This window comes from Neurospora tetraspora, assembly GCF_033439725.1.
Source record: "Neurospora tetraspora strain CBS 560.94 chromosome Unknown B0H65scaffold_4, whole genome shotgun sequence".
Lineage (NCBI taxonomy): Eukaryota > Fungi > Ascomycota > Sordariomycetes > Sordariales > Sordariaceae > Neurospora > Neurospora tetraspora.
Genome location: NW_026944386.1, coordinates 3,463,906 through 3,488,287, shown reverse-complemented (window position 1 = coordinate 3,488,287; position 24,382 = coordinate 3,463,906). Strand labels below are relative to the sequence as shown.

Here is a 24,382-nt window from a genome sequence, read left to right as displayed (position 1 = left end):
TTCTTCCACTCTTCTTCCAATTCCCATCACAGAAATTGTTCACTCCTCAACCTCCATCTACTCATCCTCCATCTCGGCCAACTGGACCGGATTCTCACCCTTCTTCCACTGGTCGAACCAAGCCTTGGTGGTCAAAGTACCAAAGAACGGACGCAGCGCCAACAAGTTCTCCTCAGCAGTCTTCCAACTCTCCCAGCGGAAACCGCCGGGGATCTCGTCGTGGTGGCCGCAGGCGAACAGGCCACTGCTGTGAACCAGGTTGATGAAGTACTCCAGGTGGCTAGCGTCGCGCTCAGTGCCGCTGCCTGTCGGGGTCAAATTGAATCGCGCGATGATCTCACGGTTGTTAGGAATGAAACGAGGGCTGGATTCGGGGATGGGATTGATGACGATGTCGCTGCTGGCATTGCCGGTATTGGTGCCATTGCTGCTGCTGGCCGCAGGCGATGAGGCAAATGAAGGCTGGGCGGGGCCAGGGGGAAAAGAGGCGGCTGGTGGGGTGTGAACAGAAGGCGATGGGTTGAGAGAGGACGACGGGCTATGCTCGGTCGAGAGGCTAGTGAGGCCAAAGGCGATGGCGGCTTCACTGAGGGGAACAGGGCGGCGGGGAGCCGGGGCGTAAGGGTCGTCATCGTTGTTTTGCTCGTTGACTTCGTCGTCTTCGAGCAGGGTGAGGAGTCGTCCATCGATGTCGTAGGCAGGCTCAAACTGCTCTTGAACTGGAGCTGGCTGCTCAATGGCGGCCTGCTGTTGGAAGGGATCTTGTTGCTGAACAGGAGCGGGCTGTTGCTGAGCGAAAGACTGTTGTTGTTGTTGCTCAATGGAAAACTGCTGCGCGTCGAAGGACTGCTGCGGGACTGGAATCTCTCTGGGCGTCGAAACAAACTCGAGGAAATCAGGCATGATCTGGGCAGGAATCAGGTAGAAGGCGCGATCCTCAAAAACGTACATGGTCCTAGGGGAGTTGAGACCGGTGCCCGCGCCTTTGCCGAGACCGAACTTGGCCGAGGAAGCCGACTTGGACAATCTGCCCTTGGCCTTGGCCTTCTTCGGCACTTTTCTCTTCTTGGCGGGGGCATCGCCGACGTTTGGCGTGCGAGTCGAGTTGCCGCGCTTACGCTTTTTGGGAGGGCTGTTGGGCTCAATGTTCGCCACGTTGTTCAGTTGAGCCTGCTGTTCTGTGTCAGTCAACCTATCGAGAATATTGGGAATTGCGATGCTAACCTGGTTGGCTTGTTTCATGGCATTGAGTCTCGCATTTTCCTCATTGAGGAATATGACAAGAGGGTCGTTCTCGATGCCATTGCTGGCAGGAGGAGGCGCAACAAAAGGGTCGTTCTCGATGGAATTGTTAGCAGGAGGAGGCGCATTTCCGTCTACGGGAACATCTTGGGAGATCGCATTGGTGGCAGGAGCAGGCGCATTTCCGTTTACAGGGACATTCCGGGGGATCGAATCGCTAAAAGTGCGGAGGGGGGCATCGAGGTTATACACATACTCCTGGGGATTGAGCTCAGCTCCCAAGAGATACTCATTGGTGTCGACATCGGCGGTGGCAGCTTCGTCTTCCAGCAGGTGACCATTGTCGACAGCCACAGAGTCAGCAAGCTGCTCGTTGTTGGCGGGAGCCTTGTTCTTTCTAGCTCTCTTCGCAGGGCGCTTTGCGGCAGGGCTCTTTGGCAAAGATGCCCTTTTCTTGGCCGACTTCTTGGGCGTGGGAGCGGGAGACTGTTGAGAAGGTGATGGGGTGTTGGGGATATGAGGAGAGCCGGACTGCTGGAAAGATTGGGCACCCGCTGCGTTGGCAAAGGCTTGATGTTCGTGAGCATTGTGTTGGCTCTCTGGTGCGGTGTTGAAAGCCTGCTGCTGGGAATTCTCAGCCGGCGAGGCAAATGATGCGAAGGGGTCGATCTGGCCATAGTTGGCAACTTGCGATCCTTGACCAAAGGAAACGTTGTCGCCCGTGAGATCAACGAAGTTCTGATGATTCTCGCTCGCAGGAGAGAAAGATGCCGACAAGTCACCGAAGCTGTTGTTGCCGACTTCGACTCCCCAGCCAGCTGAGAAGTTCTGGGCAGGAGAGTTGTTGAAAGTGTTGGGTGAATTGCCAGCGGGAGAGTTGTTGAAAGAGTTCTGCGAACTCTCGACGGGATTGTTGGTGAAAGAGTTGTGCGAAGTCGCAGCGGGAGAGGTGTTGGAAGAGTTGGGCGAGTTGCCAGCGGGAGAGTTGTTGGAAGTGTTGAGCGAATCCGCGACGGGAGTGGTGGTGAAAGAGGTATGCGCATTCTGGGCGGGACTGTTGTTGAAGACACCATACGAATTATCGGCAGGCGAAGGAGTCAAAGACACTGACGAATTGGCACGGCTATGATTGGTAATTTGCGACGCCTGATCATGGACGAAGTTCTCGGTGGGATTGTTGGTGAAAGAGTTGTGCGAGTTGTCCGCGGGAGTGTTGCTGAAGGAGTTGTGCGAGTTGTCCGCGGGAGTGTTGCTGAAGGAGTTGTGCGAAGCCGCGGCAGGAGTGGTGTTGAAAAGACCATACGAATTGTTGGCAGGCGGAGTCAAAGACACTGACGAATTGTTACGGCTATGATTGGCAACCTGCGACGCCTGATCATGGACGAAGTTCTCAGTTGGCCAGGTGAATGCATTCTGAGAGATGACGTTCTGCTGCTGCTGCTGACCCTGGAGATGGCCAAAGTTGTCGAGGCCGAAGCCGTCATTGGCAGCCAACATCAAAGATTGGTCAATCTCAAAGTTCTCGAGGTTCAAGTCGCTCAGCGGGGTGTTTGAAGTTCCCATGGCATTCTCCTAGTTGCCATGGGGACTCAACTGCTGCTGATTGAAGTTGAAGTTGAAGGACTCGTTGGTGACGCCAGGCTGAGTGGCGCCCTGCTGCCAGTTCTGTTGCGCCTCTTGGGGATACATAGCCTGCTGGGGATGCTGGAAGACTTGGGCATGCTGCTGAGGAGACTGCGACTGTCCGAAGTACTGCTGAGGGAGATCGCTCTCCTGGAAGGATTGCGCAAAAACCCGACGCTGTCCGCGATGCGGGGCCTGCTGGTGATGGATTGGCGAAGGCATCTGGTAGTTGCCAGGCTGCATGAACAGATTCTGAGGTTGAGGACCTCCAAATTGCTGCTGAGGGACTTGACCTTGCTGGCGCGATTGGCCGTGCTGGAATTGCTGCGGATGCTGTTGCATTGTGAGAGTGTTGCGCGGTGTCGCGAGAGGTGGCGAGTTGAAGGAGAAAATGCGACGAGGAAGTTGGGAAGGAGAATGGAGAGAAAGTTGGAAAGGTAGTGGGAAGAGTTGTAGGAATCAATCGGGATTTGAAAAGGCGATTGAGTGGGTGGAAAAGTTGAGATGGTTGGTGGTGGTCGAGGTTGGGTCGAAGCGGTGATGGATGAAGCGAGGAAGAAGTCTGGGAGAAGAGAGGAGGGGTCGGGGGCCGGGTTTAAATAGAAAAAATTTCTGTGTGCCCTGTGCAGAAATTTTGCGTGGAGCCTGCGGCAAAGTCGGTGATGGAAACGATGTTGAGGCCAAAGTGAGTTGAAGGTGAGGTGGTGTTGAGAAGTGATCGAGTGGTGATGTTGAGGTGAGAGGTTGAAGCCGAAGGTCGACCCGAAGAGCGGCATGATACCAAACTTGCACACATCGGCGGCTCAAATGGAAGGTAGTGGCCGCACGGGCATTTTTGGACTAACAAGAACTCAATCTTGGGATTTTACTCTTTACTTGAAGAAAAAGATATGCTATCGGAATAATCGCTATTTCGCTAATGGTGACATCAAAAGATGAGAGATAATCTACTCCGTCAACCATCTTTGTCCCTCTATAGCCTCTTATTGGCTCCCTATCATGACGGGATACGAGATATGACCATGGCCCTGTGCTTCTTCCACCTTTAAAAAACCCCTCGAGAGACCTTAAAGCCCAGATCGGTACTCCTCCGGGAGACTACCTACTGTGTATAATGTTGGCCAGCCGTGCCTTGGCGCCCAGGGGCATTCACTGTGCTTCCATTTACCGGCACTCCCGTCCAGTATTTCTTGGCTGCCCCGGTTTCCGTTTCTCCTCTTCCGTTACCACTATAGAAACGAGCCCCTTTTCGTTATCGCTTTTCCACCTCCGCCACATGAGCGTTCAGTTCGCACTGCTAGCACGACCCGCACCCAGGTCCCCAGAGACATAGCATATCGGGGAAAGGATCACGCCCGATTTGTTTCTCGTCATCACGAGCTCGTTCGTGGTGTGAGGGCTGACGTCGGACGTGTGGGGGGAGGGTTTGAGGAGGAATGGAAGGGGGCGTCGGGTCTTCAAGGTTGATGATGGTCTGTGGAGGCTTGGCCTCCTGATATATCTGTACAGGTTGAACCTGCTGACGGGTCTGTGGTAGTTGAACCTGCTGGTATATCTGTGGTCGTTGGACCTGCTGGTAGATCTGTGGTTGCTGCACCCGAGGGAGGCCCACCAATGCTGCTCCTGGACAATGAGGAGGAGGAGGAAGAAAAGGAGAATGAGGCGAGGGGTTTCTGTGCCCGATAGCCTGTTGTGGTCGGCCGGCCGGCAAAACCGATGGCGGGTGCGACGGCGGCTGTGAAGCTCTTGGCTGGGCCGCGGAGGCGTTTTTATACAAGGCGGCGACACCGCCCGTGAAAGCGATATTACCTCTAGCACTCAAAGTAACGCTGGAAGGAGCAGTAGCCGAAGCCGCGCCAAAGACAGCACCAGAGCCGGAACCAGAAACAACAGCTGAGGCACCAGATGACATTGAAGCCATTTTCTGCACAGCTGGAGCTATCTGTTGCTGCCGAATCATCTGTTGCTGCCGAAGCATCTGTTGCTGCCGAAGCATCTGTTGCTGCCGAAGCATCTGTTGCTGCCGAATCATCTGTTGCTGCCGAATCATCTGTCCGCTATCGCCGAGGCCCATTCCTGCGCCAGCAACAGTCAAATGACGCTGACCTCGGTATCCGTTCATCGCTTGGACCCCTGGCTGAGCTCTACCCGCTACAGGAGTTGGAGTGGCACGACTGGCAGTACCAGGAACAGCAGAATTGGCAAAGCTAGGGGCAGCTCCAAAGGTAGTTCTAGATGCAGTTCTAGGGGCAATGGAGCTGGCGGTTCCGTAAGCGGCCGCCAAAGTAGTGGGAGCGGCAACGAAGCCAGAGCCAGAACCAGAAACGATAGTTGAGGTACTCGAAATACTAGAAGCAGCAGAGCTAGTAGCGCCAGAAGCACCGGACCAGGCAGCTCTAAATTCAACTCCAAGGGCAGGTCCCGGAACCGCCAGCTCCGGTGCCTCTTGGATGCCCTCCAGATTTGAATCTATGAGAGCCCATATTTCTGCCTCTATCTCTGCCTCGGAAGTGGCCACCGAGGGGGCAGGAGCGGCAGTCGCAGCCGCATTAGAGGCGGAACCGGAGCCGGAGCCAGAACCAGAAACGAAAATTGAGGTGGTGGTCGTACTAGGTCCAGAAGCAGCGGAGCTGGCGGTCGTGGAGGGAGTTGCAAAGACAGCCGCCGAAGTGTAAGAAGTGGCAGCTTTTGGGGAATCGTGCTGGACTTGAGTGGTGGTATTGTTTTCCACAAATATGTCACCGAACAGGTCGTCCTCATCCTCAATGCTCATGGAATCATCGACTAACTGGTCGTCGTCAGGGTCCTCTTCCTCCGCGTTTTCCTCGCTTCCAGGCATCGCCTCGTTCTGAGCTCGAACTTGGGCGGAGGCCACCGACGCTTTCTCCTGGGGAGGGGCAGCAAGATAGTGGTCTCCGAAAAGGTCATCCTCATCCTCAAGGCTGTCAAACTGCTCTAGTAACTTCTCCTCGTCAAACTCGTCGTCCGGGTTCTTATCTTCCGCGTTTTCCTCGCTTCCGGCCATGAACGGTCCTCTCTCCTGTGGAGGTGATGGACTGGAAGGAATCAAAATAGGAGAAAGTGAGGAGCCCGTGGGGCCATTGACGTTACCCTGCTGGTCGACCGGCGAAGGCTCTCGAGGCGGCGACGGCTGTTGTTGTGCTTCAGCCAGCGCTTGCTGTTGTTCGGGCTTCGGCTTGCTTCGGCTGCCTTTCGGCCTTCCCCGGCCTCGCTTCGGTGGAGGAGGAGCGTCCGCCGAAGTATTGGAGGAACTATTCGTCTCCTGTCCTCCTTCATCTACCGGATCATCGGTGGATCTCTTTCTCTTCCGGCTGACCTCTTTCTTGGGGGCTTTGGGTGTCTTCTTCGCCTCGTCGGCCGCATCCCTATCTGCTAACCACGCGGCAGTCTCTGCGTCTAATTGGGCCTTCTTCTCCGGCGTTAAGTTCGCCTCTCTCTCCGCGACATTCCGTACGGAGTCTTGTTGAAGAGCGAGCCATTCAGTATAAGCCTCTTCTTGCCAATCGTATGAAGGCGAAGACATGATGATGATGATTCTCCAGATCTGTAAAGAAGATAAACCAAGCGTTAGCAACCAGAAATGGCCACAGAAAGCGAGGTGTCGGTCCTAGCAGAGATAAAGAGAAGGGCAAAGGAAAACTAATCACCAGAAGAAGAAGAAGAAGGGAAAAACCAACGACGAAGGCAAGCTCAAGGGGTAAGGATAACGGCGGCGGCGGTGTTGATGAAGCAACTGCCGATCAGGACTTCGAGTTGATCAACAACACGCATGCCGTTGTCGTCGTCGTCGTTGCCGTCGAATAAGGGGGTGGTGTATCATCCGAGTGCAGACAACAAACGATAACCGGGCAGTCATCCGGGTGGAAATAGGGGATGGGTGTTGCGAGAGAACCAATCGGCTCGAGTCGACTCGACAGGAGACAGAGCAAAGGGAGCAAAGACGCAAAGCACACGACGAAAGCAATGATGGCAATGAGTGGCATTAAACTGGCATTCACTCAAGTTGTGCAAACCTGAGTGGATCCCCAAGGTTACAGGTGCAAAAACACGGGACAATAACAGACAAAAGCAGTAACAATAAGCATATGACCTTAATGGCCGGCAATAAAAAGGTTTCAAAGATTGAAGCTATCACAGTGAATGGTGAAGTCCACGTTCTTGCTTACCTGCTATGTGGAAATATAGACTGGTAACTATTGACGACCGACGACCGATGACCGAGGATCGAAGACCGAGACAAAAGCTTGACAACACGAAATTGGCTGTTTCGTGAGTGAAAGGTTGTTTTATTTGTTCGATGTCGACCGATGACCGATGACCGAAGCGAAAGCTTGAGACCCCAAAAGGGGTTGTCGTATTGTGATGGTAAGAGTCGTGTTTGTTGGTTCGACGTAGATAGGTCGACGTATAATAAATAGGTCGATGTAGGTAGGTCAATGTAGGTAGGTCAATATAGATAGGTCGATGTGGATAGCTCGATGTAGGTAAGTCGAGGCAGATGGTTCGATGTTCCGAGACCAAAGACAAGTAATGTCTGATGAACGACGATGGTAGGAGCTTGGTGATGCTTGGCAACACGAAAGGGGTTGTTGTTTCATGGCTGAAGGGTCGTGTTCGTTGGTTCGACGTAGGTAGCTCGATATTCTGAGAGCGAAGACGACGATGAGGTTGGTGATGAATGTCAGAGACAATGAGCTTGATGATAATAGATCAAAGCTGAACAAGCAAAGGAGTTGGTAGAGGTAGCGTATGTTCTTGAAAAAATATTAAGTAACAAATTGAAGCCTTTGAAACCCAAGTTCGAAGCTGGATGGAGAAGAAGGGAGAAAAAAAGACCAGCAACTTTCGGGAATGGGCGAGAATAAATACACCTCCTAGCAATCACATGTTGCCAGCTAACAAGATCAAGGACTACGAAGCCCTCATGTCGAGATCGGAAATATGTAGGCTCTACGCAGAGAAAACAAGTTGTAGATAGAGGCAAATGCAAGAGGTGACGAGGCTTGTAAGGTAGGTCCGAAGGCTTCGTGATAATGCGGAAGGGGGCTTGGTTGGACCTCTTATCAGCTCGGTCGGCAGGAAAGCACGAGATATCATGCTTCTCGCGAGGAAACAACATGCAAGAAGTTAGAGAAAAGGAAGCCTACGAGTGGGAGATGGATATCATGGCACTTTGATGGAAGAAAGGGGGTTTGTGTGGTGCTGGGATGGCTCCGAATGTGTTCATTGTTAGGGCAGATAGCAGGTATGAGCAAAACACCAATTCTTTTGGTTTCCATCTGATGATGCGGAACTTGGAATGTCTTGATGAGGTGCGTCGGTGACGAGCACGTAATTTGGGTGAAAGCAGCAGGATAAGGAGGCTGCGGATGTATGCCCGGTCCTATCTGAAAGCCGTCGAGACGGCTGGCGACGGTGAGGCTGGTGAGGCAGTTGTACATGCACGAAAGGGGGTTGCGATAAGGCATTGGGGCTTGCCATCGAGCGACGGCGAGGTGTTAAGGGGGTTGGGGATCAGGGCCTACCACTGGGACGGGCAGTAGGCTATGTGAAAGTGTTAAGGTTTTAGGCGAAGGCGTGGCTGAACTTCGTTAAGCTACTTTGGAGGTCCTCATCTCCCCTAAAACAATAGGGAATGAGCTACTCTACACGTATTGGGGGGTCTAGAGATGGGAAACCGCAGGCTGGGTCGACACATCAGCACGGGCAAGAAGCTACCGGCACAAGAAACCGAGTTTACTACAGGTTTTCTGCATCAAGCGCGCACCTGAAACCATCATCCGTGAGCTTTTCGATGTTGAGCGTTGTTGACAAGCTGCTGGTAGTGTCGTAGGATGCTTCAAGGGCGGGCACGGGGAGGAGGGTCACTCCATCGGACCTGGACAGCCACGAGACCCACTATCAGAACATACTACAGACGGTAATTTACTCCCAAACTGCCTTTTCGGGGTTAAGCAAAGAGATTTGGTTGGCCACGGTGGTGATTACGGTGGCTGGATTACGGTACCTGGCCGTACCAAACGTAAGAGATGGCGGACGAAAGTTTGAAAGGTCCCGGGGACGCGTATGATCATGTCGTCGGCGTCGATTCGTATGCAACGTCTTTTTTTTCACGAACTATGGTGCAGCATGTCAACAGGGAAACCGCATCCATGAGGCTTAGATCACCAGGAATCAATGTAGTGGCTTGGTTTGATGTCCCCCCCCTCCCCCCCCTTTTTGTTTCTTTGCATCGATGGTGGAAGTTGCTGCCATTTGCTGAATCTTTGTGGCATGTTGGGAACAAGGAACCGACCATCGGGCGATGGATGTCTGTTCTTACCTCCAAGAAGATCTGCCAAGCAAAAAAAAACTAAAATGTGAAAACAGTGAGATGTACAACTGGAGAGGAAAACGATCGTGGAAATGCTGCGCATAAATTGTAGCCTACAAATAATTCGTTATCGATAAGCACACATCACCACCAGTCCGCAGGGTGTTGTTGGTATGCACAAGAACATTTGAGCGTAGGTCCAACTTTCCAGGTCACTTTCAAAAACCGAAAACACAGCTGCCCGTGTCTCCAGCGGTTGCCGTCACCTACACCGACGTCGAGGCAAGTGCGAGTTGTGACCCGACCTCGCCGCCGCCAAAACCACGACCCACATCATTCAACGACACTTGCGCGACCGACTTCCCGACCGCGACGACGAAGCTCTCGACCGCGATAACGCAGAAAAAAACGATATCAGCGCTGAGGATAGCCGTTAGCACGAGCACCTGTCAAATCTTGACCTGCGGCGATATTTTGTGGTGTTGCGTTGGGTTACTATGGTCGGCGTGCGGTCACCTTTTTGCACCATCGAGAAACCCCTGAGAACTGCTTTGTGCAGCATCCCCGAGCAGCAAACACCGGGTTTGGCATTTAAAAAGCGGAATGAAAGACTGCCAGAGGAGCTGAATTCGAAAACCACATTTTTGGACCATTTTCGCCGACAATGGTGGTGATACTCGCGAGTGTCGGATTTTTTTAGTCACGACCTGACGTTGTTTTTCACATTCAGGGGCAAAGATCTACATGAGACTGTGAGCGAAGTTACCTCGCAGCCGCCCGTCCAGCAGTCTGTCAGCATGACAGCTGGGCATGCTTTCTCGTCGCAAGAACATCTTGTCTTATTCTACCTTTAATCCTGGGATGCACCGGTTCTAAACTACAAGGTCTTGCTTCGGGTGATAGCAGCCTATGAAGACATCAAGAGCAAAACATATTGAGCTAGAATCAACAGTCAATCCCGTAGTCGAAGCAATCATATCTCTCAGAAGAGACCGCAGCCATGGGACGGCAGGACCCTGGACACAGGTCATCCGCATCCTCCTTCACTTCCACTGCACAGCATTAACTTACTGATCGTGAGCAGGCGTCCGGGAAAGCTTCTTTCCCTGAGAAAAGGCGAGTTCTAGACTAGCGGAGAGGTCCCTGAGCGGTCTCCCATACGACGCAAAAGAACCGCTCCCCAAAGCGCCTCGGTCATGATTGTTTATGTTGTAGAGATCGTCGTAGGCTGTTAGGGAGCAACGAATCTCGAGCGTCCGCGACATGCCAATAGGTGCGGTTCCCCTGTAGGCAGATGCTACCTGACGTCGTGCCGGAACGGTCTTGAAGCCCGAAACCCTTGTTCGTATGTTTGTTGTGCTTGTTTAGAGCAGATAAAAGATGACCGTGGTCGCCGCGATGGTCCAAGGACAGAGGGAGTGTTCTCAGTTTGTTAAGCCTTCTTTGCGTTGCTGGCGAGTTGTTGAGGTTGTTCTTTCGTCGATAATCTTTGCAGGGCAACGCTTCTGTGCTCCACTGTCGATGATCGGATGTGGCTCCCCCACGTGCCCCATTTTGCGTGGGTTGGTGAGGGTTAGGGAGAGTCGAGGGATGACGGGCCGTCGGCGGTATGTCGAGGGCCAGATCTCCAGCTGGCGGACGCTGGCTGAAGGACATGCCGAAGATGTTTGTAGCTGGCTGTCGTAGGGTCGTAGCTCATCGTGAGTGTTCGCAAAGCAGTCAAAGACGGACGTGGTCAGTGCCGGGTTATGGAAAAGCCCTTTCTTATCATCTGCAGCAATCTCTCGTCGGTTGGGATGTTTTGAAGTCGAGATATCACCGATGGTCTTCGCTGGCTGGCGTTATGCGCTCCCGACCGTCGAGGGCGGTTGTGTGGGACGAGGTGTTCTCTCCGCCGAGATCGGTAAACGATGAGGGAACCCGTAAAGCACTAGAGAGATCGTCAGAAAGTGAAGATGGATCAAAGGTCGACTTGGGAAAGTTAGGTAACATGTTTAGAAAAAAAATGTCAAATGACATCGGTCATCAGTTTCTCGAGCGTAACCCATTGTCCCTTTCTGGCCTCTCAGAGCCTTGACCGAGGAGGCTCTGATGATGGGCGTCTTGAACTTCCAGACCATTGTCGTCGGTCCGGTTGCAATCGGGGTCGGTTTGGTCCAAAGTCGGCGAGAGGTCCTTGCTGGCGGGATGGCGGTGGCCCCTGAACTGTTAGGAAAGCATGCTAAGACTGGTGAGCATGCTAACACCTGTCCTATGTGTTTAGTCTGGCGATACATACCGTTACGGTCTCATAGGTTTGTCCACCAGTCCAGTGAAGGGTACTGGCTTCAAGCGCTAGGAGTTGCCCGAGAGTGCCATGGAAGCCCTGAAGCGATGAAAGATGGCCTGTAGGTCCCTAGAGAAGGGAAGCTGTGGCTCGAGCCCAGTCAGGTGGCTTGCTCCTCCGCCGATCGGAGACCAGAGGGGGTCAGGTATTCTCGGGGGGCAAGATGGCCTGAAAGGTCTCGAAGAGAGAGAAGGGTAGGTTTGGCTCGAGCTCAGTCAGCCTCGGGTGGCTTCGCTCCCCCCGCCGACCGGAGACCAAAGGGGGGGTCAGGCATATTTGGGGGTGTGTTTAAGAGCGTTTATCGAAGTATCTGGGTCGTGCGTGGCTCACCGCCAGAGATGTTATCGCGGTATCATCGATGAGAAAGACGGCGACCATCGGGGCTGCCCGGGTGCAGAAGCTGGACCCCCTCGGAGCCTTGTGGCCAGGTGGCACAGAGTTTGGAGAAAGACTTCATGGTCCGTGTGGACGAGCATGCTTTTGGCGATAAAGCAATTAGTCATATCTGTACGTTCGATGCGCTGTTGGTAAGAAGCAGAGGCGAGGCATGGCGATACGGTATCGTACTGCAGTGCTGTCAACTTACAGTAGCAAGGTGTACAAAATAGAGGGCAAAACACCATGATGGAGAGTGAGGATGGAAGACTAGCCGGGTGGCCAGTGCAACCCAAGGGGGAACGAGACAAAAAGTGGGAGAAATCGCATTTCGATTCCCGTTAATTGACTGAAGGTTTGAAAGAGCATGGGGAAGAGCAAGATGGAGAAGTGAAAGTCGAGTGGCCGTGATACATGTTGCTTGGGTTTGGATGCTCGAATTTCTTGTGTGGACTAGCCGGGACCCGCAGACCGTTCGATTGTCGTTGTTGCTGACGCGCAAGCCACACTCCAGCCACACTCCAGCCACACACTAGCCACACACTAGCCACAACACTTGTCTCGCAGCCAAACAGCCGACGCATTGATGAGGCCATTCCCAACTTGAATTGCCTGAGAGGAGAACAGCTGTGTGGTATCGGTAGGGGCAGGGCGGGGCAGACACAAAGATATTCTGGGCCGTAGATGGGCCGGTGGTATCCCAAGTGTTGGTCCACCAGCTTGATGGAACTGGAATTACCAGAGGCGGAGAGGAGAAGGGAAATGAAGCGAAGAATAAAACAAAAAAGAACATACCAAGCTGGTGGTCTGGGTGATTGCCAGAGCCGGAGCCGGAGAGTCCGTCTGTCAAAGTATGAACACTTTCAGAGATGTCTTGCGTCGACGAGAGAATGCTGTTGTTGCCGCTCCAAGGCCGCTTGCTGCTTATGAGGTGTTGAAGCGATCAGTTCTGGAAGCCAAACAATTCGGCGATGGAATGGCATCCTGGTGTGTACAAACGATAGAACGAGCGCCGGTTGTTGACGCACGGATGCCCCGATGAAAGCAACGGCTGATTCTTCGAGTTATGCAAGGCTCGAAAACAGCTTAACCGTAAAAAATTGTGTGGACAGCTGAGGTGGAAGCACACAGCGACCGATGAGAGAAATACCATTGTTGATTCTGTAACCTAGAACTATGGTCTTCGACCTATGTATTCTAAAATCTTTTCGCCGACCTCCAATGTAGTCACTCTCCCTGCCGTACCGACTCCCAATGAACAAAACCGAGCGCCCGGCCACTCTTCTGATGATACAAACTGACAGCACATAAGCCCAGAACTATACTCTAGCCACACCAGGCATAATTTCAGGAAACCTCCTCGACCATCTTCCTCTTCACTCCCCCAGTAAACACCTGACCGACAGGACCAGCCAACATATCTTCGGGCACAGCAATCCTGCTTCCGGACTTGTTGTTGATCCAGCGGACAAAGGTGGGGTCAGCCTTGGGCGGCCCGGCATCGCCTGCCGGAGTCTCGTCGCCGTTCAGAAGCGCGGCTTTGCGGTTGGTCTTGGGCGCCTGTTTCTTCAGAAGCTTGTTGATCGTTTCCATCTGTATCGCGCGGTGAGTGGTAAGTAGCTGTGCAGTTCACGTCGATGAGGAAAAATCAAGAAGTTGCATACCTTCACCTCCTCGTTACGCTTCTCACTGAGGTTCCTCCTACGGCGAGCCATCTCGGCCCTCCTCATGGACAACTCCTCAGCCGTGAATACCTTCTTGGCCTGAACTTCATCCGAGAGCTTCATGTACTCGTGAGACGCAACGCCAACCTTGGCTCGCTGACGAGCCGTCATCTTGGAGATATCCGGCGTGCCGCCGCGACTACCGCCCTCCTCATCGCTATCCAGCTCGACTTCCTCCGCTTCAGCGTCATCTTCGGCGACTTCAATCTCGTCGCCCTCAGCATCCATGTCTTCGTCCTCTTCCTCCTCGGCTTCCTCCGCGTCGTCCTCGGCTGCAGCCATGTCCTCCAGTTCTGGATCCTCGGGTTCGCTCTCAAGCTCGCTGAGTTCGTCATCGTCGTCGTCGTCATCGTAGTAATTTGTCTTGGGTGCGGCCTTGATCGTCGTCGGAGAGCTAGAAGGCGCCTTTGCTGTCGCTTTTGCTTTGTTGGGTGATGTCGTCGCTTGGGCCTTGGAAACAGTGATAGTAGGTGGAGCAGGTGTATCGTCCATGTCGACATCGTCATCTTCATCAACGTCCATATCTTCGTCCTCATCGTCCTCTTCCTCCTCATCTTCCTCATCATCTTCGTCGTCATCCAAGACGGGCGCGTTGTTACTAACTTCAATCTCATCCGCCTCTTCTACTTCCTCATCATCTTCCTCCTCCTCCATCTCCTCGTCCTCGTCCTCGCTGCTCTCCACAACGTAGCTCTTCTTGGCTCCTGGCCTGTTACGCCTGCTTGCCGCAATGCCGGAGCTGGAGTTGCCGCTCGTGGCCTCTCGTAGCTTGTTGGACGGCACCTTAACGGTCAACATGTTGTGGCCGTTGGCGTCACTCCTGCTGCTAGCTGGAGACGAAGGCGGGCGGCGCGCAGTGGTTGATCGGGATGATGACATGGTGCGCTCGGGAGTTACTCTGTCGGAATGAATTAGATCAGTTATCAAAGCCGTAGCACGCTGGGCCGCCGAGCGGCGCGGACGTGAAGACATGACTGCTTGTGTGGAGGTGTGGTCTATCTAGAAGGTAAAATATTTGGGATAGGATGATGTTGTATGAAAAGAGTATCGACTGAGGCCGTAGGGGCACAAGCAAATGAGATAGGTCGAGGCGAGATGAGGCGAGTTTGGGCAAGCTGATGCTAGGTGACTAATGACTGGTGCTGGCGATCCGGGGCGATGCGACGGTGTGTGTTCTTTGGTGGTTGTGTCGCTATGATTTGATGATTTGGTAGAGAGGCGAAGCTGTCAAGACTGTTTGGCTGGCGAAGGAGGTGGAATGTGAAAGTTGGCGGTTTGGTGTTTGTGTCTTTTGGCAAGTGTTGTTGGGTATTGCTTGCATGGGGTGAAGTGAGGTCCCGTCTGGTCAAAGCCCCCTCCCTTCTGTTTGTGGGTTGTTGTTGTTGTTGTTGTTGTTGGATAGTGCCGCCGTTGTCGTTCGGGTCGATAAGCCTTGCCATGCAACATGACTGTGCAGCAAGCACGACTAAGACGGATATTGACGTCGCCTCGCTTCTTCTTTGCTTCCCCTTAGCCCCAGCCTTTGCCGTTTTGCGGGCAAGGCGCATCGGAGTTGCCCTGACATTGGACCAGAACCAGACTGTCGGTTTCACAAGGATGACTCCAGAGTCTCGTCTCGTTGGATGGAAACAGGTCGGGAAACCTTGTTGGAACCACACAGTCTTTATTGTGTCGTTTGCGACATCTCGATTGTTTCTTGGATCTTCCCTTTGCTTGTTTTTGATAAAGCACCCTCATATCTCCCCAATTTTGACTGCCGTGCTGACCATGCCTTCCAGTCACGATATCGTTTTCATCCTCATCCTCGTCCTCGACCTTCCCTCGACCCGGCTTCCAACCCCATGAGCGATACGAAAGAGACCAGTACCAAAAGCAACATGTCGCGGGTATAAACGATTCACTGCACTTACGATGAGATTCAAAGATACGCAGGCGAGTTACGGCCAAGACTGAGTCGGATGGACGGAAATAAGGCCTGCGAACTGTTGGCCCTGCTGACTACCTGCCGAAGTCAAGTGTTGACGAGGGGGGTGGCGATTCTCTGTCCAGAAGGTTGACTTTTCGGGAAGGGACAGCAACGCCTTTGTTGGCGTATCCTATCTAAAGACGTAGCAACGCTACCTGCCGTGATGGTACTGGCGGGTCTAGGTCTAGAGTAAGTGACAGAGGATTGGCGGAGTCGTAAAGGTCAAGCCGGAGTGAGAACGTCTCTGCGAGGAGGTCGAATCGAAGGGATTGCAAAATCGGTGGGGTTCGGGAGACTCAATCAACGGTGGGTATCAGAGTTCAAGACAGAGTTATAAAGTATAGGAAAAGAAAAGAGTATCGTGATGTTCCAATCTCGAAATATCCAGCCTCGTCTTCAAGGCTGTTTCCAGCTTCTGACTTCACGTCGACAAGTCGCGACCGTGATGGTGGCTGTCTCCACCCACAGTCCCCGTCGGTCCCCGCCTGGCCGCAGGTCCAGTGGATGGTCAGTGGGCTCGGCCTTTGCCGGGTGTGGGTAAAGTGGGTCTCTGCATTCAACCCCTGAGCCTACCGCTGGAGTCCAGCTGAAAAAGCTCAGACCAACTGCACCCAATAGCGACACCCATGCCTCGGTAACAGGAGACGACAACCACGGCTGGAGGCGCTGATAGACCAAAGTTCCCAGCCGCCCAGCCATCAACATCGCAAATCCATATCCGTCCATTCATCCATCGCCGTCTTCCAGTCCTCGCCGAGCCGTCCAGATTGCTTTGAGCAACATCACAGACCTCGTACCCACAGTCACAAGAATCGAATTCGGTCATCTCGACTCCACCGCCATGGGCGACTCCGAAGAACCCAAGGCCGCCGACACCCTGGCGTGGGAGAAAGCGACAGCCGACAACAACACATCCCAGGCTCAGGCTCAGGCCCCGTCAACATCGACATCCTCAGAATCCCAGCCCGCAGCTCAAACCTCTCCAGAAGCACCAAAAGTGTCGGTCTCCCTCGAACAAGCCAGGATATTCCTCCAGGATGCGCAGGTGCAAAAGGAGACGACAGAGCGCAAGGCCGCCTTTTTGAGGAGCAAGGGCATCTCCCAGAGCGACATCGACGAACTTCTTAAGGAGGACTGGATTCGGGCGCAATCAGATGCAAGTTACCTCTGTATCCCAGTGTTTCCAAAGACAAGCTGCTAACATAGACATCTACAGCTGAGAGAAATCCCCATCACCAACGAATCGTCATCGTCCGCTTCGTCAAAGGTGGCCGCTGCGATAACAACCACAACCACCCTCCCCAAGACAAAAGAACAACATGTGCCCATCATCACCTACCCCGAATTCATGGCCGAGACGCACCGCGCGCCACCGCTAATAACCATGAACGGCGTCCTTAACACGGTCTACGCCTTCAGCGGTATCGCTGCCCTCGTTTACGGCGCCAACAAGTACGTTGTCGAGCCCATGGTCAACCAGCTCACCGAGGCTCGCGTCGACTTCCACGACAACATTAAGGACAACCTGGACCGGCTAGTCGAGAAGCTCGAGCAGACCGTGTCGGAGCTTCCCCCGGGTTACAAGGCATCGGACGGCCGAGCCGGCCGCTACAAGGACGCCTACGACGACGACGACGATGACGACAACATGAGCACGTACGAGGACCCGACCGAGATGTTCCACCGGGACGTTGGCATCCAGACGTCGCCGCCGCCCACGCCGTCGGTGCGGGCCATGTCCCTCACTTCGCGCCCGGGCACGGCCATGTCGGCCCGGTCTCTGTCGGAGATCTACGAGGCGCACTCGCGGGCCCAGTCGCGCGCGGCGTCAGCCATTTCCGAGCGGAACATGAACCACACGCAGAAGCAGCAGAGGCGGCTGGCGGAGCTGGTGACGTCGGTCAAGGAGATCAACGAAGGGTTGACGTCGGAGTGCGAGGACTTCGACGAGCTCAGGACGACGGTGGATGTGTTCCACGGCGAGCTGGAGCAGCTGGCGCTGCAGCACTACGACTTTACCGGAGGCTTCTCGTTGTATGGGTATACCAACAGGAGCGAGCCCAACGACGAGATCAAGAAGGCCAAGGAGAATATTAGACGTGTCAAGGGCGTGTTGCTCACCACGAGGACTTTTGCTACGCCTGCTCCTGGTGCCTCGGCGCGGTAGGAACGCATGAGGCAGCAAGTGGAAGATGCGCGGAATGTTCGACGTGGTGAGAAACAAAAGGGGCTGGAATAACTTAATAATGGTTTCCTCATGTCAAGTTGGATATGGAAGCAGAGCATGGAATCATTTACATGAGAAAGAAGAAGTAAAGCAGGCAAAGCGTCATGGTGTAATAGAAGCAAGCATTAGCAGCGGTTAATGACATGATTGTTGTTTTCGTACAAAATACCGCTCTTAACACAATTAACCCCCTGATTCAGTGCCATTGCGATACGCAATGGCCGGCCAAGTGAGGAAGTTTGATCCACGAAACTTGAAAATAGACCGGAAGAATATCTGCAATGTCAGGAAAGCCCAGATTTTCTTGCCGTTACTTGGTAATCACAAGTTACACCACAGTCTTAAATGGGCAGGGCCATCCACCTCCGTCATCGGCGCCTTCTTGCCTTGTCTTGTTAATAGAAATTTGATAGTTTTCGGGTTCACTTTTTTTATGGAGTTTTACGGGCATGAAAATGAAGTGTTTGCCAATGGTTAATGACAATGTCGTGACATTGGAACTCGATCTGATTTTCACCGTCAGTGCCATGCAGGTATGGCCTGAGAGCTAGCTTCCTGTGATTCTGTTTGGCTCTCTGCTCTTAAGAGACAATTCTGAGTTGAATGATAATGGTGACTCTTCAAACCTCTAGGAGGAAGTTTTCTTTCGCAACATCATTACTAAACCATTTCGTCAATTCCCAACCACATTCCACATCTCTTCCCCCAGACTCCCAGATGTCGGGCAGCTCAGGGTGCCAGCTGCAAGTGATGCTACCCCTAGACTACCTCTACAGTGCCTCACCGCCTCCGCACTTTGACGGCACAATTGCATTTGCGCACCCGCTAGACCTCTTATGGAATATCTTCTCACACGGATGGGAGACAGGAACGAGAAGGATGGCATGATGGGTGAGGACCCTTGATTTTGGATGTTTGGGGTGAGATGATCCCTTGGGTTTTGCCAATGAATGAATGGATGGGATTTGGAATACCACCGTACAGCACAGAACGGGATTTTATTTGCGTTCAAAGTCACAGATCCGACTGTGTTGAGAGAGTTCGATATCAAGCATGCAAGCAATAGGCAAGGGAAGGGCATGTGATTGAATCGATATCAAAGAGTATGATGGAAGATTTCGAGCCAAATTCTGAACCATTGAAGTACACTTTGTGGATCTACCAACAAGAGGCATGGATACCGTATGGACAAACCTCACGTCACACGACAACCGAATGTTGCACTTGCGCACTCGTGGTGCCAGATCCCGTAACGAGTGACGGGAGATTGCGACGATGGGGAACATCCAGTCATCTACCCATGGAGTGAACTTTTGGGGGACTGCCGCCCGATCGCCGCTAGGTACAGAGGTAGCGTGAGGGGTTTATTAGGGTGATTCCCGTCACATGGACATCACACGGTACACTAACATATTCAGATTGTTGCCCAACAGCAAAAAGTGAGGGCATCGCGAGCTGAATGTGCTACTACTGAGCCATCAAAGTGACGGGAATGATACGGTACTGTACCCAAGCACGGTGGGTGATACAGATGCCCCATTTATTAGTGGGGAAAGAAGCCAAGACAAAAAGACCCCATCGTGGCCCAAGCATCTTGCTTTTCTTGGCACCCGTCCACGAGGGATTGTGCATGGATTGAAACGCGAAAATTGAATTGCGCAGACTTTTTGTTTTCTTTGCGATTGTTGCGACGGCCAAATTCGACTTGCATTCGGCAGCCCCAGCACTTCCGAGACAGACTGACAGCCTCAAAACGGAACCTAACTGAGGGGTGGCAACTGGCAACTGGCAACGACCGGATCCTGCCGCGTCAGTTTACCTATTTCGGGTCACCATCTTCGACTCTTCCACTTGTTGATGTTGTTTTGGTATTCCAGTCGCAAAAGCACAAACAGCACATAGCTTGTCGCGCAGGGCACCAAGATACTATACAGCTTGGCGCATACTGTACGAATCTCACAAGGCTGTTGTGTGTAGACTCTCGGGTCGACAAGACAGGACAAAGGACCAAAGAGACTCCCCGTCAACCTATATACAAATACATGAGAGGTCCTCACAGACAGTGGAGAGTAATACAAAAAACGGCTGCCAAGCTAAAAGCAGGGAAAAGCAGAACAGGATGCATAACGACGAGACGGTGATCTCAGATGCGCCAGACATGATCAATAAAGCGCCGACCATTCCGGCTGTGGCTGGCATGTCGGGGTCAGAGCACAAGAACACCACCATTACCACCACCATTACCACCACCACCACTGTCACCACCGATACTGTCACCACCACCACAACTGAGTCCGTGCCTGTGCCTGTGCCTGGGCCCGGATTTGTTGGACATGGGACTGGATATGATAGTGTCACTGGCTCTGGCTCTGCCTCTGGTGGCTCTGGCATTCATAACGACCAGATTGGCAACGCCTCCGTCACTGGCATTTCCTCGGACCAAGCTGGCGCATTGTCACAGCAACAACAACATCAACAGCAGGGAAATGGACATGAGTTGAGCTTAAACACATCAACCGTCGTGGAAGACAAGACCAACTCAGTCACCAACACTAGCACGGACAAGAGTGAGTTACCCTTTTTATTTTCTTCATCATCACCTCCCTGATGGGAATCGTACATGTCGTTTTCTTTAGCTTCATCATGTGCCCCCGGTCTGGACTCTGGCCTGGTCTGGTTTGGTGTGTCTGCATGTCTTTGAATGTACACTGTAGACATGGCCGCCACCGTTAGTCAAGGACCAGTCATCGTCCACTCATCGTCAGCCATTTACACGGTGGCTTTTGCCCTTTTTTTTCTCCATGGGGATCCCATTTCATTTTGATCTCTTGGTACCCCAGATCTACCTAATCTTGGCATATCTTCTTCTTTGTTTGACAGTCCTCATTTAACGATTCCTGCTCCTCTCCTGTCTATCCCCCGTGTCTATCCCCCCGTTTTCAACAGGGATCCAGAATCTTGTTTCTTGTCTAGCTTCCCCAACTTCTCACGGACCACATTCGGCATTCGTTACATACATACAACCTTATTTTCTCCGGAGTCGCGATAAAAGACAAGAAAAAAGACAATGCGCTGATCGCTAACGCGTGGTCGTACTCCGGTCTTCCAGCCCCAGACCAGCAGCAGGACATCATACCACTTCGAGCCAAGCCGGCCCCGCATCAGCCAGACCATTCTGTAGACCACCCTATCGACCACCCTGGCCACCATCCAAAGGACCCTCAGCACCCCGGTGACCCCAGTGACTACCCTCAAGCAGAGGCTAGCGAGTCTAACCACAATCATCACCCTGGTCACTGCCCGTGTGCTCAACCCGGATCGCAACCCCCCGCGTCGCCGTCGACTTATATAAGGTCGTCCCCGTTGACGTCGGAGCTCCCCAACGGTCCCAAGGGTGGCGATCACGATTCAACCACCCAACCTAATAATCAACCACAGTCTACCATGATTTTCGCCGACCTGTACAAGTCACCCAGGTCGCCTCTGAACAAGCTCAGGCACTCGTTTCCTCACCATCAGCCGGTTGTCCTACCGCCCGACCTTGATGCCGACCTTGTGAGCAAAGACAAGGCGAAGCAGAAGGAAGCTGTCAGGAAGTACCTCCTTGAGAAGATTCGAAATGACTGGGAGTTCGAATGGCCACCTGTGACACAATCACAGTCAACAAAAGAAGCACCAACCTCCAATGAGAAGCAGCAGCAAGAGAAGAGCGATATCGCTCAACCTCCATCAGACAGCATCACCGCGCCCAACGAGCATGGCTCACCCAGGATAGCAGACGAGGCCGCCGCAGTTCAAACCTTTGACGACGATGCGCCTCGGGATCCAGGAGAGGAAGCAGATTCGGAATCGGACGCCGAGTCGGTCTACAGCACGATATCAGAAGACCTCGTCCACTATCGTCCCCGAGCGGACTGGACCTCCGATCTCTCAGACAACGACGAGCCAGCTCCCAGCACCTCCTCGCCTTTCCGCTTCGACAGCCCCGACGCAGTCGGAACCGCCGTCAAGTGCTCCCTAGAAGCAAAGCGGGCCAAGAGGAGGCGGGCAGTGAGAGACGAAGCCTCGTGGAATCCCGGGCTGGCCTGCTTCGAAGCTCGCCGTAATGCCTGGACAGGCGCGAAGACGGTCCGCGTCAAGCCCAAGCCGATGAGCCTCGTGTCTCCCACGACAACGATGTCGACAACGACCCGCCGTCTCTCCTTCTGGCGCCATCACCGCTCCTCCGAGTTCACCAGCGCCGCCGCTGCCGCCGCGCACCCAGTCGGCTCACCACCACCACCAGCAACAAACCTCTCCGCCCCTTTGTCCCCCACGACCACGCGCACCTCCCAGCAAAGCGCCCAAAGCGACGCCGTATCCGACACTTCAGCCCGGGGAACAGGAACAGGCGGCAATGCTACAGATAGCACAGTCCCCTCCACCTCCCCCGCCTCACCATCCGCCCCCGAAAACACATCTCTCTACCCAGTCCAAACCCTCCTCCCCCTCCCCGCTCCCCTCCTCCCGCCTCAAAACCCCATGCGCGCCTCCGTCACGCCCTCCATCTACCCCTCCCTCTACGACAAAATCATCATCAACAATATGCAACCCTCCTGCCCCGTCAACCTCGCCGACATGCTGCGCGCCTGCGTCGTCGGCTGGAAGCGCGACGGCGAGTGGCCGCCCAAATCGCAATACACCAACGTTGCCGCACCGCCCATGCCTGTACCCAAGCCGATGAGCGCTGCGGAGATTGCGGCGCGGCGGCAACAAAAAATAGCCCTCCAAAAACAGATGCAACAGCAGAAGGAGGCGAGGGAACGGGCAGCGAGAGAAGCGAACGAGGTGAGGGAACGGGCAGCGAGAGAAGCGAACGAGGTGAGGGAACGGGCGAGGGAGGTTGCTAGACAACAAAGAGAGGAGAGGGAGCAGAAGGCGAGGGAACAGAGGGAGGCCAAGGAGGAGAGGGAGAGACAGGAGAGGCAGGAGAGGGCGGCGGAGAAGGCGGAGAAGCAGAGGAGGAAGAGTGATGCTGCTGCTCCTAATGCGGGGAGGAGATCGAGTATTGTGGCGTTGGTTGGGGGGGTGGTTAATCATTTGACGAGGGTGTCGACGGCGGAGGATAGGGATCGGGAGAGGTCGGGGAGTCAGAGTGATGAGAATAATGGTGGCGGGAAGGGGGGGATAAGGAGGAGTTTGCAGAAGGTGTTTTCGTTGGGGCATGGGAGTGGGCATGGTGGGCATGGTGGGGGTCAGGGGCACCAGCAGGCTAATGGGAATCCTATTGCTTGAACAGGAAGATGGGAGTTTGGATACGAATGGAAATGGAAGAGAGCGAAGAGTTTATACCACAGAGAGATGAGAGCATTGAGCACAGTGAAGATGGCACGTCACGTCTTTGGAACTAAGTCAAGTGGGTATGGTGTGTTTCATGACATGATATGGGGAATGGTTACCTAGGTGGAAAGGGAAATCGGAAAAGCAAGCAATGGGATTGTCCATCACATGTATGTTAAACTGATACCCAAGGTGCTTTTTTTTTATGCTGGATGGAACCGCGACAGTTGTTTGAGCATACCTTAAGGAAGGAAGTGAAGGAAAGGAAAGGAGGGGAGGACATAATGGGCATGGCTACTTAGGGAAAGGATTTAATGGGTTTCTGCTTTCCAGCTCGGCCACTCAGTTTTGGAACCTTAAATGAAGTCTCTTCTCCACCAACGAACCGCATTCGTCTTCGAGGCAGCTACATACCCGCCTCCCATTTGTGCCCAGCAGTGGTTGCAAAGAGGAACGGAAGGCCGGCATGCTGGCAGTACAGAGTGAAGTGACCAAGTGAAGGTGGAAGGAACGAGCCCTACTAAGTTCCAATATACGGGAAATGGACACAGGCACCATCCTTCCAGCGGCATGACCTACTGGGACCATATAAGCACCAAAGTGTAGACCTTCCACCACGGTCCAGTAGCCTACGTGGTAAGGCGCTGGGTCCAGAAAATGCGTTGGTATTTTCGTAGGTCTGCCATCTTAGTCGGTTGAGTCCTCCTTAGTTGCGAGTTCGATTCCCGATCTTGTGGAGCTGACTGAGCTTTTTGTTTTTCGGGTTTTCTTCTTCCTTCATTTTCTACCTTGGAGCATCGTCGACTGCGTTCACCTTTTTTTTCTTTCTTTTTTGGCCCGGACGCTGATTCAACCGCGGTTTCTGACCTGCTCAGTCGCTGCATCAAAGAGACATTCACGATCCCATCCACGACCTCCGTCACTCCACCTCCCACAAATGGAACTGAAGTTGCTCCTTCCTTGCCAAGCCCCAGCACACAGAACTGAACTCAACAACCCTGAGCCAGCAAACTCGCACCTTCCCTCCCAGGTAAATAGACAAGACGAAGATGGAACTGAAGCACCCTTTAAAAACTTCCCCTTCGATTCCAGTGTGAACGTGACATCCCAACGAACGAACCAGCGGGACGAGAAAGACGAGACGACGGTTGAGAATGAGAAACTCAATCGCTATGTTTTTCGTAAACAGTACATGTCCTCCGACAGAGTAAAGACGTGATGGCAACAAAAGTATAAAACGAAATAA

The 24,382-nt window shown here is 53.3% G+C and overlaps 7 protein-coding genes across 7 annotated transcripts; 2 read left to right on the top strand and 5 right to left on the bottom strand.

The window, feature by feature from the left end:
- Positions 1-57: 57 nt before the first annotated feature.
- On the bottom strand, positions 58-3,225 carry B0H65DRAFT_525274 (uncharacterized protein; the record flags this gene model as incomplete). Its single annotated transcript, XM_062828828.1, has 4 exons — positions 2,878-3,225; positions 2,401-2,814; positions 1,225-2,133; positions 58-1,170 (listed from the first exon to the last, which is right to left on the bottom strand). Exons 1-4 carry the CDS (start codon positions 3,205-3,207, stop codon positions 58-60), a joined length of 2,766 nt encoding a protein of 921 aa, XP_062682006.1. The 5' UTR covers positions 3,208-3,225.
- A 937-nt stretch (positions 3,226-4,162) lies between these two features.
- B0H65DRAFT_574254 (uncharacterized protein) lies at positions 4,163-6,409 on the bottom strand (the record flags this gene model as incomplete). The annotated part of the gene is made up of 1 exon (XM_062830577.1): positions 4,163-6,409. One exon carries the CDS (start codon positions 6,407-6,409, stop codon positions 4,163-4,165), a length of 2,247 nt encoding a protein of 748 aa, XP_062682005.1.
- A 3,204-nt stretch (positions 6,410-9,613) lies between these two features.
- B0H65DRAFT_442774 (uncharacterized protein) lies at positions 9,614-10,855 on the bottom strand (the record flags this gene model as incomplete). Its single annotated transcript, XM_062825595.1, has 4 exons — positions 9,614-9,660; positions 10,048-10,106; positions 10,271-10,427; positions 10,501-10,855. 4 exons carry the CDS (start codon positions 10,853-10,855, stop codon positions 9,614-9,616), a joined length of 618 nt encoding a protein of 205 aa, XP_062682004.1.
- A 2,295-nt stretch (positions 10,856-13,150) lies between these two features.
- B0H65DRAFT_204615 (PAPA-1-like conserved region-domain-containing protein) lies at positions 13,151-14,828 on the bottom strand. The gene is made up of 2 exons (XM_062821851.1): positions 13,565-14,828; positions 13,151-13,493 (listed from the first exon to the last, which is right to left on the bottom strand). The coding sequence occupies exons 1-2, from the start codon at positions 14,594-14,596 to the stop codon at positions 13,248-13,250; spliced, it is 1,278 nt and encodes a 425-aa protein (XP_062682003.1). The 5' UTR covers positions 14,597-14,828; the 3' UTR covers positions 13,151-13,247.
- A 1,277-nt stretch (positions 14,829-16,105) lies between these two features.
- B0H65DRAFT_466506 (peroxisomal membrane anchor protein conserved region-domain-containing protein) lies at positions 16,106-17,984 on the top strand. Its single transcript, XM_062826856.1, has 2 exons — positions 16,106-16,746; positions 16,807-17,984. Exons 1-2 carry the CDS (start codon positions 16,432-16,434, stop codon positions 17,755-17,757), a joined length of 1,266 nt encoding a protein of 421 aa, XP_062682002.1. The 5' UTR covers positions 16,106-16,431; the 3' UTR covers positions 17,758-17,984.
- Positions 17,985-18,436: 452 nt separating this feature from the next.
- On the bottom strand, positions 18,437-19,033 carry B0H65DRAFT_466505 (uncharacterized protein). Its single transcript, XM_062826855.1, has one exon. It carries the CDS (start codon positions 18,896-18,898, stop codon positions 18,491-18,493), a length of 408 nt encoding a protein of 135 aa, XP_062682001.1. The 5' UTR covers positions 18,899-19,033; the 3' UTR covers positions 18,437-18,490.
- Positions 19,034-19,693: 660 nt separating this feature from the next.
- Positions 19,694-23,271, top strand: B0H65DRAFT_204574 (uncharacterized protein). Its single transcript, XM_062821850.1, has 3 exons — positions 19,694-20,384; positions 20,927-22,644; positions 22,678-23,271. The coding sequence occupies exons 1-3, from the start codon at positions 19,937-19,939 to the stop codon at positions 23,089-23,091; spliced, it is 2,580 nt and encodes an 859-aa protein (XP_062682000.1). The 5' UTR covers positions 19,694-19,936; the 3' UTR covers positions 23,092-23,271.
- The last annotated feature ends 1,111 nt before the right edge of the window (positions 23,272-24,382 follow it).

What these genes read in the sequence shown, in the direction of transcription:
- B0H65DRAFT_204615 (XM_062821851.1), bottom strand. Translation starts at nt 14,596, where the DNA reads ATGTCTTCACGTCCGCGCCGCTCGGCGGCCCAGCGTGCTACGGCTTTG. An exon ending in AGCGTAACGAGGAGGTGAAG is followed by an intron (nt 13,494 to 13,564) that starts GTATGCAACTTC and finishes CGCGCGATACAG; the next exon opens with ATGGAAACGATCAACAAGCT.
- B0H65DRAFT_466506 (XM_062826856.1), top strand. Translation starts at nt 16,432, where the DNA reads ATGGGCGACTCCGAAGAACCCAAGGCCGCCGACACCCTGGCGTGGGAG. An exon ending in GGATTCGGGCGCAATCAGAT is followed by an intron (nt 16,747 to 16,806) that starts GCAAGTTACCTC and finishes AGACATCTACAG; the next exon opens with CTGAGAGAAATCCCCATCAC.
- B0H65DRAFT_466505 (XM_062826855.1), bottom strand. Translation starts at nt 18,898, where the DNA reads ATGCCCTTCCCTTGCCTATTGCTTGCATGCTTGATATCGAACTCTCTC.
- B0H65DRAFT_204574 (XM_062821850.1), top strand. Translation starts at nt 19,937, where the DNA reads ATGCATAACGACGAGACGGTGATCTCAGATGCGCCAGACATGATCAAT. An exon ending in CAACACTAGCACGGACAAGA is followed by an intron (nt 20,385 to 20,926) that starts GTGAGTTACCCT and finishes CCGGTCTTCCAG; the next exon opens with CCCCAGACCAGCAGCAGGAC. An exon ending in CAGCGAGAGAAGCGAACGAG is followed by an intron (nt 22,645 to 22,677) that starts GTGAGGGAACGG and finishes GAAGCGAACGAG; the next exon opens with GTGAGGGAACGGGCGAGGGA.